Source organism: Columba livia, chromosome 11 (genome assembly GCF_036013475.1).
Source record: "Columba livia isolate bColLiv1 breed racing homer chromosome 11, bColLiv1.pat.W.v2, whole genome shotgun sequence".
In the NCBI taxonomy this organism is placed as follows: Eukaryota; Metazoa; Chordata; class Aves; order Columbiformes; family Columbidae; genus Columba; species Columba livia.
The window spans coordinates 17,417,012-17,438,340 of record NC_088612.1 but is presented as its reverse complement, the minus strand read 5'-3'; the positions used below and the strand labels follow the sequence as shown (position 1 = coordinate 17,438,340).

The window sequence follows — 21,329 nt, the reverse complement described above, 5'->3', positions numbered from 1 at the left end:
AGAGCAGAGTATTCTTATTAATGCTTGAAACCCACTATAGTTATCTTGGGATGGATGTGATGGAGAAGGTGCTTCTAACCAGTAGCATGCAGTGAAGCGTCTGGGTCGTGCATTGTCTCTCTGGGTGTCTGCAGCACTGTCGTTTGGGAAAACCCTTAAGTATTGGCTTAATCCTATTTAGGTCAAGTTGAGGTAACTATATTGTAGACAGAATAAGAAGGACTTTTTTAAAAAAAAACAACAAACAACTCACAACTGTATGTGTTACAGCATTTGGTGAACTAGGGCATAAATACATTTTCTGTTTCACCAGCAAGGCTGAGAAAACTATTATCTGGCAGCAAACCCTTAATAAAATGCAATGTATTTATTGTCAAACTAGAAAATGTACAAGACAGTACAAACACATTTATAATTTATCCAGCTGCTCCAGAATCTGACCACTCTAAGACTTAATCATCTCAACAGTTCAGTAATTTATGATCAAGTTAAATTTTTAATTAATAGCTTAGAATATACAATTCAATTTGAATGCAAAGGTCATCAACTATAATGCTAGAAGAAACCTCTGTATTAATCTTTTTACGTGGTCAATTGCACCTTAAAAAATAGAAAAAGCCACGAGAACGACTGATTTTGATCCATATTCAGAGAAAATAGAGCATAGTACAGGCAATTATTCTAGAAAAAAAAAAAAAGGTTATACTAACAGGCTAGATAGTACTGAATTATTGATCTGTGTGAGATTTAAGATACCAACCAGTATTGCTATATCCAGCACTTTAAAAACAAGAATTGTATTGAAGAAATAGCCAACAACTTTTCTCACTGTCCTAACGCAGTATCTTTTCCATAGACTTCAAATTGCTTCTGAGACTGCTGAATCAACATTTGATTCTGTACCATAAGTGAATTTTCATCTTCAAAAGTCCGGAACTTCTGAATTTAATCTTCAATTTATATTTTAAATAAAGATATTTTTACTTTATAGCAATACCAGTTATGGGTAAACACATCTAAGGAAACCCTCTTCACACGGGATAAACCCTCACAGTGGACATTTTAGGATGTTAAGAAGTCACCAGCACTAAGACATCTGTTTTTAAAATAAATAAATATACTTAAAGAAAAAAAAGTAGGTAAATAAAACCATGTTTGTTATATAAGCTTTACATTATCCAAATTAGGCATGGATAAACCCCACATATTGGTATTTCTCCTGCCACACTAGACATAATAGACTGATCCGCAGAGGTGGAAAACAGCATATATCTTGTTAAAAGCTGCTCAAGGAAGAACGAGTCCAGCTCTCAAATGCTCAGAACAGAAGAGAAAAGCAGAGGAACTTGTAAAGAAAGATAAAGTCAAAAGGGACCCAAGCATGCCACTGTGGTTCACTTTTCAACTCTTTACACATCACTGTGAAAGCACAAAGAATTAACTTGCACTTGATGAGCACACAGAATATCAAAAAGATCCCACTTGGACACAAATGCAGCCGTGCCCAATACAGCCGCTGCTGGTAGCAACGTCAAACTAGTTACATTGCAACTGGTCAGCAGCAAGATTTCTTGCAGTTTTCATACGGAGAGCTGAAGTAACCAGCTGCACATACACAAAGACTTATATTTAACACGGAAAAATATTGAATGAAAATTTTGTAACGTATATAAAAGCAAAACTAGCCTTCCCCCCAAAAAAAACCCACCACCAAGTATCTGACAGCCCTGAATAATTGGTATTTGCCTTTTGTATATATTTATGTGTGGTTAACGCGTGCTTTAAAGATAGTGGTCACCAAAACATATCACAAAACAAACATCCATAGTTTTGTCTATGCAGCAGAGCTTTAAATAGAACACACTCCTCTGTCACCTAGGAATTCTACCTTTTCCCAGCTTTGCAGATAGATAAAACTTCTGCCTTATTTTGCTTGAGGAGAAAAATGATCCTTCGTATGACAACCAGTGCAACTCAAGTCACAAACACCTACGTGCAGAACAAAAGAAAATGGAATTCCTTCAAGGGCTTGTTGTTGGTGAAGGCAAAAATAAAATATTTATTTTTGTGGCCAGATAAACACTGTACATAATGGTGTGTCAGCATGACTACAAACTCCTTTGTGCTTTTCTTGGGATTAAAAATTTAACAGGAAGGGAAGACATTAAAGTGAGGCTTCAGCCGCCTAGAAACTCCAGCATATAATTACAAAACTGTCTTGAACAGAGGGTTCTTCCACTGCAGCAAAGTGTACTAATTTGGAAGAAAAAAGTAGCCCCTACTGCTTTATTATTTTTAAAAAGTCAAAAAGGTGACAAAACGGCACTTACTTGTAGCTCAGTAAATGACAGAAGAAATCTCTTTAGGCAACACGAATCCTGTTGTCAGGTACAAACTGTCAGGATACAGCATTTCCACACTCCGGGGCATGAGGTTGCTTCAGCCTGCCCCTTGAACTGGGCCATGTCTACTTTAGATCGGTTCTCATGTTAAATTTCTCTGATGCTGAAACACAGCAGCCGAGAACTCTCATGCAGCACCTGGGCAGATTGCACAGGTGGGCACAACCTTTACCAGGCGTTCTGGAGATGTCTCCACAGCTCAGGCAGCAGGGGCTGAAAAGAGCAATGCACAAAGTCCAGCACTGTTGAGGTTGTTGACTCCAACTAGGAAGCATCAGATTGAGGGCCCGATCTGATACCCGGCAGTTGACATAGGGAATACTCTGCCAGAATTATTGAAACTACTAGCTACTGAAGAAATGAATGCTGCTTGTGTCGTGGCTCAGCAGCAGGTCCTCTTGCTGCCCAGGGCTGACCAAAGCAGTGTGAGTTGGACAACACGTCCTGCTGACCATTGCGATGAGATGTCACCTCTTGGGCTGCAGTACACCCATGTGGCTCTACCCAGAGCTGCACGCACTTACCAACATTCACTTGAAGATCTCTCAACAAGGATCTCCCAAATCTCTCCACCGAACAATGCACTGTGCCCAGGGACTGAGTTTTCACATTGAAGGAAGAGAAGCTCTTGAGCCACCTCAGTCCGTGCATCTGTCTGCCTCCAAACTCATGTATCAGACTTCATTGCAGATACAACAGCCAGGCAAACAGCCATTTGGAACAGACTTGTAACTCACATGACTAAACAGTTTCTGCATTTAGCATCATAAACTTTGTGCCACAGAAATGTGGTGTTCCTTTAACACGAACAACCACAATATGTTTAATGTATATCACTGTGAATATGGAGAAGCAGGTTTCAGGAATCATTATAGTTATGGGCAGATAACTCTCTCTTTGTTAATCGTGGCACGGTCACATAAAGACAAAACTTCTATAGTGTAAGGCAGGAAAAAAAAAAACCCCACCGCCACAAAAACCAAAACAGTAACAACAAAAACCTAACAAACAAACAACAAAACCCAAAACAGTAACAACAAAAACCAACCAACCAACACCAACCAACCAAACAAAAAATAAAACAACACAAACCACAAAGCCAGAGATTAAGTAAAATGTAGGGAAGATAAAAGTAGTGATGGCATGCACGATACTCCTGGGGTGAATACCTTATCAGTTTGGACTGATTTAAAAGCAAAAATGTGCTCATAAGCTTAACATATTTATGTTGAGGAGGTTTCTATATTATGTATTTGTCCTTTCATCAGGAATTAAGTAAGTAGGATGTAGAAAATCAAAGGGAAAGGAAGACATGAACAAGAGTCTAGTCTTGAATTTTTGTTTTAAATCTTTTCTTACTGTGAGGCTTCTGATGCAGGAAAGTTTAAACAAATGATTAAATGTTCAAATTATTTTCTGAACAGTTAGGGAAGCAACACTAGACTATTTGTACACAAACAACTTTGAGGCATTTTGCTTTTAATTTGCATACAATTCCTTAAAGTGAATTCCACGTGAATAATGGTGAGATACAACAGAGCTCATTTACCATTTCACAAGTTAACAGAACAAAGTAAACATCTGTTCTTCTTATTAACTAGTTTCCATTCCTTACTCCAACTCGTCACTTCCTGCTGCAAGTCTCCATGCCAAATAATTGCATGGACTAGTTCCAAACTCCACAGACATTCACATGTGGACTTCAGTGGTACTGCAAATTATAACAGCAGAAAACATTGAAGTAGAAAGACTATAGATGAGCTTATATTCTCTTAATGTTTCCCAAATGAATACCCAAAATTCAGAGTAAAAAAATACTTCAGTTGTTCAGCTCAGCTACTCATCTGACTGTGGTTCCTCTATGGAGCACATAGCTAAGAAGAAAAAAGAACAATACTTTCTGTCAAGTAAGAGGGGGCATTACATCAGAAAAAGAGAGGTCTCAAGATAACTGCGCTAAAATGGGCTTCCCAAACAAATTTATCTGGAACACAATTGGAGCATGCTCTTTCCTTCTATATACTGGTAAAGTTTTCTAGCTATACAATTACCATACATAATTGCATTTGACCAGGCTTTTGGCTTCTTTCAAACTGGCAAATATCATTCTGATCAAAATATATTACAACAGTATTATACCTATAATAAAATACTGGCATGGTGCTAAATACAGCATCATCTTTCTTCGTGCTTTAATGAGACCAAATGATAAGTTAAATACACGTTAAAAGGGAAGCAGTAACAAATCTTTCTTGCAGATCTTTCCAAAGGAGGGATTGGATTGTGAAGCTATCCAGGTAAAAAAATAAGAGAAAGAGCCATAAGCTGCGAAGGAGATGGACTTACCAAAAGCAGCAGAAAAACCCTATCACTACAACTGTCTTTATTTAGGTCTTACAGCAATAAACACCAATTTAGCTTTCTGCCTAAAAATTTACAGGAAAGCTTTTTTTTGTGTGTAGGAATTCTTCACATAGAGATTCTGTGACACTGCTCACTGAATTCACAGCGTAAAGGTTGAGCAAAAAAAAAAAAATCAAACCAATTGTGCTGACGTGGAAAATTACAGAACTCAGAACTGCACGTCTCCGATAGTAAGGGGTTGCATTTGCACACAAGCCTACACATCACAGCACATCTGTTGATGCCAGCGATTCCATTTGGGATTTGCCAATTTTTTCCTCTCATGATTGTGGATTCTTCAGGAACTCTACTGAGTCTGAAATACTTCAGTACCAGAGAAGAGACTCTAACAATAAAAATCTTTGTACACTTTAATATTTATTAATTCTCTAGTCATTTTTTGCTATATATTTAACACTAGTGTGACAAAATTCCTGATAATTATATCTCATGCAGGTAACTTAAATGAGTTAGCACTATCTAAAACTGGTAAACCTACTACTAGGATGGTTACTTTTGAGTCTACAAGAGAAGTATTTCTGTAACAATGACAACGAGGTGGGTATGCATATAACATAACAGGCTCAGCTGAATGTACTTGGCAGGTATCTAAATGACAGCACAGCCTTCACAAGGACTGGAGTGGCAACATCCTTTGACCTAAATAGACTTGACATTACTATTGAAGAGGGCTTGAGTGGAGGTGGAGGCATGTTGGAAATTGTTGTTAGGAAAGATGGTATTTCTGTGGTTAGTCAAATAGTTTAGCTTTTGCTATTTAAAGTTGCTGTGATTTGCATTCTTTCTTAGACAGGGTAAAATGTGTTGCTCACTCTACCCATATTACTATTGTTTAGGTCACAACAGATATTGAGAGCACACCATACCTATCTGCAACTGAAAACAAAGACTGTGGATAGATTGCTGCTATTCCTTCTCTGCAATTCCTTGGTGAGTACATTTTCATCAATGCCAACTATGAAACAAACTCCCTAGAGTCCAGACTTTTTAAAAAATATATTACAGGAAATGTCTACTTGTAAATCACTTATTCTTTTCTCCTACAATACCCACAGGTTTCAAAACAAAACAATTATAAATGAAATTAATAAAAGAATAATAAGAGTTGTGATAGTCTTTTGTTGTACTGGGCATTCCCCCTTTTTAACATATATTCTAACAGAAATCCCACAGTACAAACCAGATAACTTCAATTAAAAAACAAAATGCAAACTATTCAGTCCAATCTTAGAGCATGTGTATGTGTGTATAATACTGTAAAAGTAGACACACATTAGAGGTATATAATTGAAACAGCATTTTCCTTCATGAACCTGCTATTATTGAGGCAGTGACAAGGTTTCCATTTCTTTGTTTTCTGAGCTCTTTAAAGAGTGGCTATTGCCACATTTTGTAAACCTAAATACTGTACAAGCAGAAGCTTGTTGGTATCAGGTAAGGAATAATACTACTAGTGCAAACAGGTGCAGAGACAATTCCTCCAGTTTTGGGGTGAACCAGCTATACAACACTGAAAGAGGACAGGCGTCTTCTTCAAACCCACACTCATGCATGTTTCTCCACTCAGATGTACATCTTTCTCTGTCTTGGTCTTCTTTTTACAAGGGTAACTGGGAGAAAACCACCAGCTCGTGTGATATTTATCATGTGAAAGATTTCTTGACTGTTTTCCTATTAATATTACAAATGTTTTGTAACAAGTCAAGGAACGATAAATACCTCAAGCATCAGGAAAGTGACAATAATACTGACTTAGTATCTTTAGTAAAAAGTGAAACATTCTCTCCTGAGATATAAGTCAAGGAAGGAACAGGAATGATGAACCTAACACTGTACCATAACTTGATCATCATGCACCTCAGCTGACCAGATGAGAAAGAACAAGTGTTTATTGCCCTCTGCTCATCCAAAGCTATGACAGGCAGTTTATTTAGGTAAGTGCTTGGCATACCAGAATGTTGTCAAAGCAGTTCTCACTGTACTGTCCCCCTTTAGCTTATTTCTTTAAAATGAAAAAAAAAAAAAAAAGAAAAAGAAAAAAAAGAAACAAAAAGAAGAAGAAATTCTCAGCAGGTTAACCTTCATCTTCTCTCAGCTCTGAGGGTAGAAATTTGTATTGCTGTTGGCGAATCTGAGCCAGTTTTTTCCTTGCTTCTTCCAGTTCTCTTTCCTTCTTCAGCATTTCTTCTTGCGCTGCAATGATCTAGAAAACAGAAGCATGAGTTATGATAGCACGGAATACTGTCTGTAAATCAAGATTTCTTTCTCTATGACACCAGTCACTGCTATGCCTTGAGCATTCTCCAGAGAGGCACCAAATTTCAATGACTCTGGCAGGAATTGCTCTATTCTTTTTCCAGGTTCCAGGACTATGCCACCAAGAACAGTATTGTATTCCCACTTGTTTCTTAAAGAGGACTAAGAAAAGAGTCTACCAGCATAGTTTTACCATACATCCATGATGGATTTTATGGTGCTGTGCTCCCCCAACATTCAGTGTGCTAAGTGCTTAGCAACATGTAGGATAAACACCATGTCTTAATGTTTGAGTGACAGTAAAATTGAACACTCATTACTGTAGGTTTACAGTATTCTTCTGCATCTCAAAATTCTAAAGAAAAAATGACAGAACTACAGATATGCAGAAATGTTAAATTTGTTTGAAAAGAACCATTAACTTAATCAGAACAAAAATAAAAGACATTAGACAAAGGTAACTTCTATTACAGTAAATGCTCAATGAAGAAGTGTAGACATCTTACAGCAAATCACTTTGCTGTTATGTCAGTGGTTACCTAACAGGATGCATCAAGTAACTTATCATACATAGATTTGTCCAGCCTGCAGTGCAGCAGATAGACATTGTAACACTGCTACATTTCTGTGATAGTTTTTCTCTGCTTTAGTTCTTGGGTGACGGTACCAACCTGAGCAATGCCACCCACAAACTTTGTTTTGACCACAACGTCATCGTCCTCTGCTTTCCCAAATGCTGCTTTTTGGGCCGCCCTCACAAGGTTGTCTGATGCTCGCTTGACAGCATTTCCTGCAGCCTTTGAAAAACATACAAGGAATTTAGTAATAACAGAAATTAATAACTGTAACATTAATAACCGTAACTGGCTTGACTACACAGGAAAGGCGTGTTTTGTTTTGGTTTTCCCAGTGAAAAGCAAACTAATATTTCAAAAGCAATGGTACAGAGAGGAACACAATTCCTTCATTTAAGAAGCTGAAAGTTGGGAAAGTCACAAACAAGATATTTTTTCCTTACAGTTTGAAATGAAACCGTGGATGAAATCACAAGTTTCATTATGCAGAATACTGATCAGATGTTTTTTTTTTTTTTTTTTTTTGGATGAAGAACAGAAAATGAAAAGTAGCATAGAAAGAAACATTTTCAGGCAATGAAGTTTTTAAATTAATGGACTTTCATCAGGGCGAATTAGCCAATTACACAGCACTGATTATCTCACATTTAAACTTTTATTTTCTAAAGTATTCTAGGATTTCTAAAGATAAACCATCAAACGTATAATACATCTTTTATTATCTTAACTGAGTAGTGTCAGCAATTACGCATCAAAATGAAAAAGGTAACTAATCTACCTGCATTCTAACATTGACATAGCCATCTTTGTTATACCATAATAAATATTGGTAGTAGAGATTTCACACTGCATGCTCAGTGACAACCACGTCCACAGGCACTGGTTTGATGCATGCAGAGGAGGATACCAGAGGAGTGGCCTTGGAGTCTCCTGCTGTGATCCCCATGGAGATGAGCGGCAGAAGAGTCCTTGTCACAAGCAAAATGCAAACCTTTCTTCTACTAAAGCTAAAAGATGGAGCCAAGTAACCTTTTTGAAGCACTGACCATTGGCCAGGAAATACCCTGTGCAGACACATGAAGGTAGTATAGAGCTCAGCTTTGTAAGATCTGGTGCTGAATTTACACCAGTGTACTAAGAACTGGAGAAAGTGGTGGAAAGCTGGATCCGGGAGAAGAACAGTCCATAGTTTAATGGGTACTGCACATGGAGCTGTAAATGAAATCTCTTATATACCACTGCCAGAATGCTTTACATTTGTGAGTCCCAGATAAGTCTTATGTCTTGTATTTGTACTTTAAATTGGTTGAGACAACACAATCTGACCTATGCCTCCATTTTCACTCTTACTGGAATGTTCCGCCTTTCTATCTCCTTACCTGTTCATCAATATCAGGACAGAGGCAGGAAAAGAAACTTCTGGGTTGATGTGGACTTAATGCTGAGAGACATCATGGGTCATTTGTTCTGAGGGACTGAATGGGGGACCTAGCTATGTGTTTTCTACTCAATTACACATACATACTTGGTGAACAAAAGTGCCCCAGAATCCCACAAGGAAGAAAAACTGAACATAATTCTGAAAATTCAAGGAACTACTCCTATAACAGCATTTACATAGTACTACCATGATTTTTCAGGAATTAAAAGCACAAGTACCTGTAGTCTCCTCATGGCCTCAGAATCATGATCAGCCTTCACTTTGCAAGCCACAAGCAACTGTGCTGTGGAAGCTGCCACTTGTTTGGCAGATGAGATGAGCTTCTCCTCACTAGCGTGGCCTTGTACTGAGGCATTCGCTGCTTCACAGAGATTGCTGGTTGCAGCTGCCACCATTCGGGCCTGGGAGACAGTAAATAGTGTCACTGTGTTTTCTCACAGGATTTTATTTCTTCAGAGAAGGTGCTAGTTTTCCTTAAGAAAAGAAAAGGTACTCACAGCGGAAATAAGTCCCTGAGACCACTGTCCATCATCAGCTGCATTTGCAGGGATCGCTCCAACCTGAAAGAAAGAACAAAGCAAATCAGAGTTGGCTTACAATGAATCAGAAAAGACAATTGCTTTGTCTCAGATTTAGACAAATCCATGAAAAAAAGGAACACCTGCACTTGTGACTGTGCCCAGCAGAAAACAGGAGCAGAAAATTGAACTGAAAGTTGTTTGTCGGAGTAAGTGTGCTTCCAGCACACATCTGCCTGCTCAGGTAGCATCCAGCTTGCTATGCTGCTTGAATTGCCCTGTCCATGAGATGTGGAAAAGTCTCAGTGATGATTATTGCAGCTGAGACTTTGGCCTAAGCAACAGTTGGAGCAGTACTTCCTAATCTCCTGGCCTTTAAAATAACTTCCTTCTGTGTCCACAACACATTTGGATTTTCATCATTCCTGAATTTCTTCTGATTCTGGCACTATGGGAAGGTACAAACCAGAAAGCTCCACAGGGAAGTCCCCCAGCTGCCTTTGTGCCTAATAATGGCATTTGAGGCAAGCAGCCCATTTTTCTGCATGGCTCACCCATTGAAGTTGGTTGCCAGCCCCCTGCCCCCAGCTGCCTGGGTCTGGGAGGTTTAGGGGGGGCAGCTGGAAGATGTGAAATGTAAACTTGGTCAAGAAACTTGTCATATTTTAAGAGAAATGGGTAGACTAATTGGTGCGTGATGACATCTCAGGGATCAGGAATCAAATTATTTTGTGTAGCATCATCATAAACAGAAGCTGTGTCCTCTCCTAGCTGTGGTGACAATTTTGTGTAACTGAGAAATCAGTTCTACTAAAGAATAGATTAGGTCCCTAAATTCTTTAGGCTGCAAGGTTTTCTTGCCTAATCATCCACAGAAAACCTTTTTTAAGTAGACCACAGATGCAGGAGTCTAGTTAGTGATGTCTAAATATTGCATGTGTGTATGTGAGTGAGTGAATAGGGGGGTGGTTTGGAAGAAGACAGATTAGATCCAACTTCCCAGACTTCATCTACGCTGCAGAAATGGAAATGGTTGCCCAAAGCCAAATGAATTCTTTTATAACAAACTTTCCCACCCACAGGGGAAAGTGTTTTCACAGTTCAACTCCAACATTGCACCAATTTTCCCTGTAAGATACTTTTACAGCCTTTACCAAGCAATGTCAGAATTTTATTTGGGACAAGAACGTGCCTGGTCAACACACATCCATGTGGTTGGGTAAGAATTTCCCACTGCCTCCATACCAAATAAAAAGGTCAGTGAGGAATCTAAGGCAGCAGTCAGCACCATTTACTGTTCAATACTGAAGCGATGGATATGGAGTAGATCAAATTTGTCCTTCCCGCCGACATGCCAGCCATGCTTTTCTGGGAGGAGTCTCATGCCTCAGAAGATTTCTTACAAAAGCAAAACATTTCCCTCAATATCAATAACAAAATCTTCCCACCAGGCAGGTTGGAACCGTTCACTGTGGGCAAGAATTTGGTCAATCATTTTAAAAGGCAGCGTCCTGTACTTCTGGCTGACCTGGAGATACAGGCTACCCTAGTAGTGAGCAAAACCCAGTAATTTGTAAAGAAAGAAGGAAAAAGGGTTAGGGCTTCGTTATTTCATAAGTATCTAGATGGCTTTGTTTATTTGTGAGAAGTATCATAGTGAGCAGATGTGCCACAAACAATTCTGAATTTTGATATTTTATTAAATTTTCATTTTGGTTGAGACTAATTTGATCCCTTAAAGACCACAGTATTATTTGCAGATCCTCCAAGTGGACAAGAAACTATCAGTAAAAGCCATTTGCTGCAAAAATGCGTGACCTTTCAGCAAGTTACCATAGAAAAGTGACAGATAAGGCAAAATGGCTAAAACCAGTAGAACAGTCTAAACAGATCTGCTGATACGGCACTATATTTGACAGGTGTGCTTCTATTAGAACAGCAAGCTACAGCTTTTCTCAAACAGACAGATTCAAGTGGTTTTAGCAATTATCTGAACTTGAATGGAACAGGATGCAAGTGCTGTTAGCCTCAGTCTGAAAGACACAGGTGGAAATGTATCTGTGGGAGCAAAGAAGCCTAAACTGCCTGAGGGGGATTCAAGGCTGGTACCAGGATAGAAATACATTCTGTATTATTATGTGTAATTCTACAGGAGTGGTGCTGAGGAAAGTAAAGCAAGCTGTATGTCATAATGAGACTGAATAAGAACAGGTTTTATCACATAAAAGCAGACTGCATAATAATCTAAGCAAAGCAGGTAAGTCAAAATTCTCATTTTTTGGACTGTCTCCACACTCAAATTTCAATGGGTATTAATAACAGCTTGGTTTATATGTTAGTGATAAATTCCATAGCTACAGATTATGGTGGGTCTTTTCAAACAGCTACGTCACTGTTCTTTTGAAACAAGTGCTCTGTGGTCCTGCTGCAACTAAAAGCACAAGCTCCCTAGGAATCTGAGCTGAAGTAGACAGCATGGCAGTCTTGCAGCAGGATCCACAGCACAGTCTGCTTAGAATAAAGAATTAGATGAAGTCAGAAGCCATAACTATACAACAACAGGGATCCTATAACAAACCGTTCTCACAGGCAACATATTTGTTTGATGTTCAGATTTTAAGTTTCAAACTATATTAACTGGTAAAAAAAAAAAGCAACAGATATGAAATGAATTACAAATACCTCTATCCTGACCAGACCAAAAGGACGACACATTATAAGCACTCTTTCCATTGGTCCCAACAATAACTACAAGCACATCCACTTAAATGTACTGAATTTGCATGCAAGGCTGTGTCCCCATTGAATCAGACAACAAAACATTCAGGGCGCTTTACTATTCTGGTCCATAGTGGTATTGTATACTGTGGCTTTTGGTTTTGGATCATTGAGCTGTTCTGTGGAACGATACGTTACCAGCCTGAATCACAGATCTTCAAAAAACAAAAAAAATCCTGACAAACACAAAAACTCCCCACAGCTGACACATATGAAGAGCCAAACACTTGATTACACTTGTGAGGTTTAAATAAACATAATTGTTTTGGTTTTAAAACAGAACCACACTTGGGCCATGTATCATGATGAGCAATGAAAAGATTTACTTTTTCATTAGTCATTCCCAAGCTTCTTTCCTACTGTTTTAACAGAGAACATTTAAGAGATCAGATTCCATTTCAACACTTTCCCCCCTACTGTTGCTATGACCCTTTTACCCACCTTTCCCTGTGCCACCAGTTCTCTCTGGGCTGCTGAAGCTGATTTCACAAGGGCACTGGTAGCAGCTGCAATGGATTTAGCTGCTTCCAGAATCTGTTCTTCAAAGTCCAGAGTCTCATCTGCTTGCTATAACCAAGAAAGAACAATGTCACACATTATTCACCTGAAAGTTTTAGTTTCAAGATTGAGGACATACACAAAGTGAGACAAGATTTTGGAACACATCAGTAAATTCAATAAGACCTACAACATCTTCTTTTGCAAAGGAGTTTCATATGGACTGAAGCTGAGAGTCAACATAAGTGAATTTAAACATTAAGTTGCCCTTGTGGCTGCTCACATGTGGAATTGAGTATCACACAAGATACTTAAAGAATTGCCTTCACCTTTTTAGCACATTACCTCCACTAGGGCTATTACATTCAGGAAAGTGCAGGTCTAAAAAAAAATTCTTGTTTTCCCATATCAATATTACCTTTTTAATGCTATAATACTGGCTTTCAGGATTGCTAAACCAGGTAGAACATTTTCTGAATATTTAAAGACTTCAAGCTTAAAAAAAGTGATAAACGTATGTTGTTTCATTCACTTATACTAAGAAACGTAACGTAGATACCAAGCAAGTGCATAGGTCTAACAGCTTTGGTAAGAGCTGTCCTTTCACAGAGAGCAGCATTGTGAGGCAGTCCGGTTTAGTCATCTTGCAGATGTGAAGTTCCAAAGGTCTGTCTGAACATTCCAGTCATCCAAATGCGTCTTTCAACAAGCGTGAGCAAATGTTACAGAGAGATCAGCTGTTCCTAATGAGGTTTCTTACTATTTAAAATGCAAATCTATTGTTCCATAAAACAGCAACTTCCCTGACTTTTCAATCATTTAAACAAATACTGAAAACATTTATCCACTTAAGCATGCTGACTAGCTTCTGAACAGTTAACAAAATAGAGAGAGATAAATGGTTGTTATTTCAAACAGAACCAGGCCAGGGCTATGTATTCTGATTTTCATACAAAATAAACCAACAGAATGTCTTTTGTTTATGATCAAATCACAGGCCTACCAGAATCCAATGCAGTGTGGCCAGCAAGGCTAGCAGATACAATACCAGAACAGGTTGCCTTGTGAGAGATGGGGCTTCTTAAACAAGTTTCTTCTAACTTATGCAACCAGAGTATTCTTGTGTCAACTAACTATAGGAACACCAGCTAAGTGGGCTTGGAGTCTGGAAACCGGGCATTTCATTTGCAAAGCTAAGTGCATCCTTCTAAATCTGAGTCAGGTTTAGTTCTCCTGTTACTGCAATCTGATGAAATAGCAGCCAATCATAAAATAATAAAATATAATTACAAGTAATTACAAAGCATTACAAAATGGCACATCAAGCAGTGCTCAGCCCTACAGCACTTCACATAACTACCACATAACTAAAAGAAAATCCAGGAGATGAAGCCATAGCATCCATAGACACCAGAAAACCAGACTGATCTGAAAATAAAAACTGACGTGTAGATGAAGTTGTTTGGCACTTTAAAGTTTTTCTTATCATTTAGGAAAAGCCACTGACTACGTATGGGTATAAATGGATTGGAAAATGAAGTCACTACAACAGACAAACCAAAATTATTAGGCTAGCTGCAAAGTCTGTAGCATGAAATACCCTGAAAAAGTTGATTGCGCCATTAAAAAAATATAACTTGAGATGGTTTTGTACTGTATTTTAACCAGTTTTCTGTAGAATCTCCATTATTAGGAGCAGCATAAAGTCAGGGTTAATAGGAGAACAAATGAGGCCACAATCTCATTGCTAAACAGTAGAAAAAAAAAATTCAAAAGATAAACCATCTTATTTTGAAGAAGCGCTCATCTTCTATCTCATAAAAATAAAAGCAATATGGGCAAGTTACTGCACTGAGCCATGGAAAACACAATAACCATTTCCGTGAAAGTCAGTTCTTGACACAGCTTCTGCTCACTGTCATAAAAGGCCCTACACAATTTCAAAGTCCCTCCAAGAGCAACTCTGCTGATAAAGGAGCCCTTCATGTATATATTTTAAGTCAGATTATATTAGGAATCTGCAGGAAGTCTTCTAAACCTGCTTATGAGTAAATGTACTCCTTCATATTGCCTTCTACTATGTTAAAACCCCCGGAGACAGGGCAGGACACTGTAGGAATATGTTTGATATATAGTTGGATTAAATAACAACCTAATATATCAAACATATCACACAGAGTCCTGCAGAAAAAGGCATCCAGGTTTGATTCATCTTGGGAAAAAAAAGGACAAACTACCAAAAGATAACAGCAGGGAATTTATGGAACACTAAAGACACTTGTGTTTGAAGGCACGGGCCTGCATAGAAGCATGAAGAGCATTCCAACAGAACAGGGTAGGTGCAGCAATACACTATAATAGCTCATCTACCACACCTTTTTCCTTAAGTGTTCTTTTGCCAGTATTAGTGAAGCATGTAGTTTTTATTAGAGAAAACATTTTTCTTCCAAAAAAATATGAATCTTGGGGAGTTGTTATTTTACAGCCGGTGGCATATTTGCAGAAAAGGAGGAATATATGGCTGCCTTGCAAGACACTTCGCCCTCCACAACTGGAAAACAAAAAAAGGGAGTCCACGCTCAGGAAAAATGTAGTTGTATTTAAAGGAAATATGACAGCCAAAACTTCCTTAATAGACAATAAAGAACAAATTGCTTCACGGATCATTCCCCGCCTTGAACACTGCAATGAGAATGCTCAACAAGTGTTACGTTACTGAGAGGAGTAACACCACCTACTTAGGAGAGTCTGCAAAGTGCTTGCCAAAGATAAGCTCAGAAGAAAGATTAAAACTGGGGCAGTGGACTAGCAGACTAAGCATTTTAAGGCCACATTCACCAGCAGTGAAATGACCAGGATTTAAAGCAAACAGAATATGCATAATTCAATAAAATATGGGCAGTAGCTAGCAGGTCTGTGACTTATTAGACATTGTTATCTAGAATAAGGCGATTCCCAGTAGCGGAAAATTAAGAGATCTCATGCTGCTGGTCTCAGTCTAAGACATCAAGGGGCTATGATAGGTGAAAAACTATGAAGAGAAAACAGGGAAAATAAGAATTTTTAAAAGCCAAAAGTATAAAAAAATAAGATGGTGGAACAAATAAGCAAAACCCCTACCTTCAACTATAACAGATAAGCTGGAACATACAACGATGAAAGTTCCAAGACTAAATCAAATGACTCCCACTCCCTTATCCCAAAATAGAGAATTGGCTGCCAATTAATAATGATGAAGATGATGGATTTCCTCCAGGCAGATTATTCTAAAATTACCAGCTAAGGACTTCTCTGCCAGTTCACTTAATGATGATTACTGTCAAGCAAAGCAGGATTTGGTCTAAGCTGTCTGGTGGTCCAGTGGTCTGTTCCATTGCAGAAGAGAGCTACTATTCCTGCATAAGAAAAATCAGTTGTGTCCACCTTTGTACCTAGTCTAGGCATTCGCACTACAACACCACGTATGTTGTCAAAGACAAACATGAGAAAGATGGAGCCTGTTCAAAGCAGGAAATCCTATGCTGGGAGGATACAAGCTACAAGTCTTCAGGAAAAAAAAGTGGCATTTGAGCCCCTCTGGGATCCTCCTAGTACCTTTGATGTGTATTACAATCCACAGTGTGAAAGGGATTAAACATCTAAAAAAGGATGCAAAAGCTGTTCAAATCTCAAATTAAACAAACAGTTGGATACATATTTTAGTTTCAGAAAACGACAAATAAACAGACCAATAAATCCCAGGCAGACTGGATAGTCAAATTAACATGTCAAACGAGGAGCAGGTGTGAGATCTGCATTCACTGGAAAATTACAATGACCCTAGAGTGGCTTAGATGTTGGAAGGAAACTGCTCCATGGTTCCCAGGCAACACACATACACCATTGTGCAGTGGTTGTATAGAAAAGGTGATGGAGGACTCTTCCTCTCCTCAGACTATGTCCTCTGCTCTGCAGGATCTCTTTATAAAGGACACTTTTTCTTTACAAACAAGATGGATGTACTTGTAAAAAAATGCAGGACAACGAGCATTTCTTTTTCATGAGGTAATTTATTCCCATCACTAAGCAAGGAGAGGTGGGTGGAAAGACCTCAAAGAGTGAAGCTATCAATAGTTATTTCATCTGATGTTCCTGAGTGACAAAATACCACCCTGCACTGAAAACGGTCATCCAACTCTGAACATTCTCGAGGCCCTGCTTTTTAAAAAGACTTCTCATTAGCTTTACTTAGAAAACAGTTTTGCACCTACAAAGCAGCATAAAGAGGGAAATAGATACATAGTCCTTTCCTGAAGCCAATTAGACAGCCAAAGCATAATTTTCATTTTAAAGAGATAGACTTCTAGGCAACGTGGTAATTGCTTCTAAAATCTGCCTGTTATTCCACACTGGACAAAAGGTAGCAATCTTGTGAGCTATACATACAACCACAAGTTACAGGAGTTTCATTTATTCTCTCTGTACCATACATGAAAATAGTTGGCTTAATTTCATATAATATAGTCAGAGATACGTTTTAAATGATCTGGCATCATGCAACACTACTTGGTTTCATAATGAACTGTAACTTATTTTCCTTCAGGAAAATTAAATAGAAACAGTCCAACCACATATCTGATTTGATACTGAAGCAGCTACTCTTTTAGCATAGCATAAAATGTTATGTTTTTAACCTTAGAAAATCCTGAATGCCTTTTGCATTCTGCTGAATCCCTTCTGTGTTGCTGCTGCTTTCTCACGCTATACTACACACATTCAGATAGGGTCTTCAAAGGAAAGCAAGTGAGAATGACTTCTCACATCAGTAAGATGTGTTTGGAAACAGTAAATAATCAGCACTAATGATACCATAACTCTTAAAAACATTTCTGACATTTGGCTTTTCTTCCTTTGCTTGCTCATGGCTGGTGCTTGATTCACTCCCTGAACAGTATCTTTTCATTCTCTTCTTTCAGGGGTAAGTCCCATCCAGTGTTGTGTCTAGTGGCACTGAGACTGAAGCAAGGTTTGACTGTTGATACCTTTATCGTGGACAGTAACAACATAAACACCAATATATGGGCTATATGCATCCTCTGCTTTGTTAACTTCAAAGAAACAATGGGGATGGACACTCACCTTTGGCTTGGCTCTTGGTTTCAGCTGCTCTAACTTCTTTGCTGCAGCCTCAATTGATGCTGCAGCCCCAAGCAGCTCTGTCTCTGCAATGACTGTTGGGTCTTCTGGATCCACCCACTCTGCCCCTGAAATTAATGGAGACAAAGACAATAACTTCAGTGCCACTGTGAGCTGCCATTCAAACAGGGTGATTTACAATCAGACTTCAAGTGTCAAATACAGAATGCACATTGTAGAAATCTGATTTAGTGCCATAATGGCATAAAAACACTGTAGTTTATGCCATTGAGAGCAAAACGTGAGTCAGATTGAAAAAAAGCATTTTACAGGATCATTCTGTTGTGAAAGTAACTTAATTAAGAACTGTGTAAGCAAAGCAGCTTCAAAAAGGGATACTGGCCATACTGAGAACAAAAGTAGCTGTCACTCGACATTTGTTTATCAGAGCTCTTACAAAGATGGTTTCTAACTTGACCAAGTTGTAAGGTACATTGAGAAGTCTGACAGAACGATAAAGGGTAAAGAGGACCCACTATAGACAACAGATCATCGTCCACAGCACACTTTTCAGAGTCCCTTTTTTTGGCAGTGGTTAGAGATGAAGGTCGTATTGATTGAAAAAAGTACACTTCTGGCCATGTGTTTCTAACAGCAACGTAGAGAAGCTCAAAGTAGTTTCTATAACATATCCACAGGTCAGCTTTTTCACTTTTTGCCATTTCTCTTGGCTCAAAGAAATTTCATAGGTCCACAAAATTAATACTTGGCTGGGGGCAATCTCAGATGTTTGGAAGTTCTCAGTGCATTATAATTTCCAGTTTCATAACATTATTCTCTGGATGACACGATTCAGAAAGCATCCATGTTCTGGACGGAGGGAAGCAATGAAACAGCCAAAACAAAAGTCAGATGGAGAGAGAAAAGGAAGCCAGAAAGAAAACTTTAAAGTTCATAACTATTAAGGGCAAGGGGGGAAAGTGGTGTCACAGATGGAAATAGAAAAGTACGGGAAGCAGGGTACACCAAGCAAAGGAAGGCTAAACTAGAATTGAAAAAAAATCTCTTATGACCTTGTTAAACTACTGAAATTTGATCAGAAAATTTGGGTGAACCAAATATTAAAGTACCGACTGAAACATCAATTGTTACTAGGGAAGAACAGCTTACGATAAGGATACTGGCACTTTGCATCAGGAATAACATAACCCCTGTCTGATTCATCAAACACCAAAGGAAATAGGCTTGAATGCTTGAGGATTAACATTGCACCAGCTGAAGAATGAGGCAGTTTCTGCTCTGGGTGACCAAATCACAGGACAACACAAAATGATGGGCTCCTCTTTAAGATGTGGTGGGAGAAAGATGAAGTACATGGGACTGTAATCTCGTGAGCTACATCTCATGCTGCTGATCCCTATGTAGTGTGTGTACATGTGTGTGTGTGTATATATATATATGTATATATGTATTTTATATAAAATAGCAAAACATTACCAAATACCATTTTTCAGCTCAACTGGTTTACAAGTTGAAGGAATTCTATATTAAACACTAAGATTGGCAGGCAGATAAAGCAGGGAAAAAAAACAACTTTGATACAGGCAGCATGTGTAAAGACAGTCAAATCCAAACTTGTAAGTCTATCTGTTTCTCTTCAAAAAAAGGCTTTTCACAAAGGTGAAAACATCTACATGCTAAATTGGTTAGGAGATATAATTTTATCATTTATATAGGAGTGAAAATTAGGAATGAAAATTAGGAATGGTTAAAAACATCTTGTTTTCCACAAAAAAAGCTTCTAAAGTGAATAAAAAAAATAATCCCCTACAAGCAGTAAGTGAAAAAAGAAAGAAAAAACTGAATTTTTATTTTAATGAATATAATTAAAATGCAAATGAATAAATGTCTCCAAAGATGAGGACAATAAAAATATTTTTTAAAGCATTTAGGGAAGAGAAAAATTCTGATATTGGCTTGTTAGAAAATGCAAATTTCAAAACATAAGAAATAGTGCAAAAAAAGGCTGAAGAATTCAAAATAAAATACCTGAACAAGGAAAAAGCATAATGCAGGTCTGTTATCTGACACAAAGTTACTGTATTAAGATACAGAGGAAGAAAACCACCCCCCCATACACACACACACAAAAAAGACAACCTAACACAAACCATAAGAAAATAAGGAACTCCCACGTATGAAAAGTGTTTAGTCAGGATTTGTTTCCAAGAAATGCGTACTCATAAAAGCAGGAATAACGGAGGAAAATCTGCACTGTATATTACACAGAATATCAGAAAAATTGGTAGAGAGTTCTCTGGCCTAGCTTAGCAAAGAATGATTGAACAAATATGAATTTCCTAGAAGCCTTTGTTGAGGGAGGGGTAGAATTAAAAAAAAAGTTATTACAATGCTTTATTAAAAATATTTGGTATTCTGTTACCTATGAGATCAAAATGCTCATGTACCCTCCTGATGGCTGTGAAGATTTATTCAGACTAAAGCTCCCAGTATTTCTATTAATAGCAGATGTAGTCTGATATTTAATAACACTACGCTTAAAATGTATTAGTTTCATTTAAAATGTATAATATTAGAAATGTCATCCTAAGAGTTCACATGCATCACTGGATAAAAATTTTACTAAGGAAGTCAGTATTTGAGAAAAATATCACTCCTCTGTTACAAGAACAGTGAAGTTCTGCTAAGCAACGGAATTCATTGCTTATTCGAGTGCTGAATTTATATCTGACCTCAAGTTTTTTTTTCAGTTCTAAGAGTTCAGGAAATGATCCAGATGACAATTTTCTGAAGTCTCATTGTTCCACTAACATCCTTTATCAGGGCAAGACCCAGACAGAGGCACAGAGAGAACTATAGGTCTAAAACTTACATTATTGCCAGAGTCTGAGCATTAATTCAGGAAGATGATGGTTATGCCCTTTTATTTGAAGTTGGAAAGCAGCTATTACTGCAAAGCAAAGGATTTATTTTGACTGAACAAACATGAGCGTACGGAAAGGAACCAGCCATAAATTACAATTCAGCCACCAGTTCAAGATGCTGTACAGCGATGCTGTATTTTGTTTTCTGCTGCTATGCCTCTGCTTGATGGTTCCATCTCCATTCACAGATGACTTATGACCAATCATATGGAGTGGGAGAGGGTCAAACAGACACGTTTACCAACACTGCAAACAAGTGAACATCAGCAGAGAAATTAAAAGAACAGAAGTAGCTGTTGCCAAAACATGTAGAACATACTAAAAGGGTTTTTTTTTCGCTTTTGGTTTTGTTTTGAACTACAGAAATGACAGATCAT

At 38.1% G+C, this 21,329-nt stretch overlaps 1 protein-coding gene across 6 annotated transcripts in view; it reads right to left on the bottom strand.

Annotated features, from left to right (window-relative positions):
- Positions 1 to 3,864: 3,864 nt before the first annotated feature.
- Positions 3,865 to 21,329, bottom strand: part of TLN2 (talin 2) — a 162,044-nt gene continuing 144,579 nt past the window's right edge. For all 6 annotated transcript variants that reach the window (XM_065076153.1, XM_065076152.1, XM_065076155.1 and 3 more), the window contains 6 exons: positions 18,011 to 18,135; positions 12,836 to 12,961; positions 9,596 to 9,658; positions 9,317 to 9,499; positions 7,754 to 7,879; positions 3,865 to 7,029 (listed from right to left, as the gene is read on the bottom strand). In XM_065076153.1, coding sequence (XP_064932225.1) covers positions 6,901 to 7,029; positions 7,754 to 7,879; positions 9,317 to 9,499; positions 9,596 to 9,658; positions 12,836 to 12,961; positions 18,011 to 18,135 — 752 coding nt within the window. In that variant the 3' untranslated portion in view covers positions 3,865 to 6,900. The remainder of the gene's footprint in view (positions 7,030 to 7,753; positions 7,880 to 9,316; positions 9,500 to 9,595; positions 9,659 to 12,835; positions 12,962 to 18,010; positions 18,136 to 21,329) is intronic.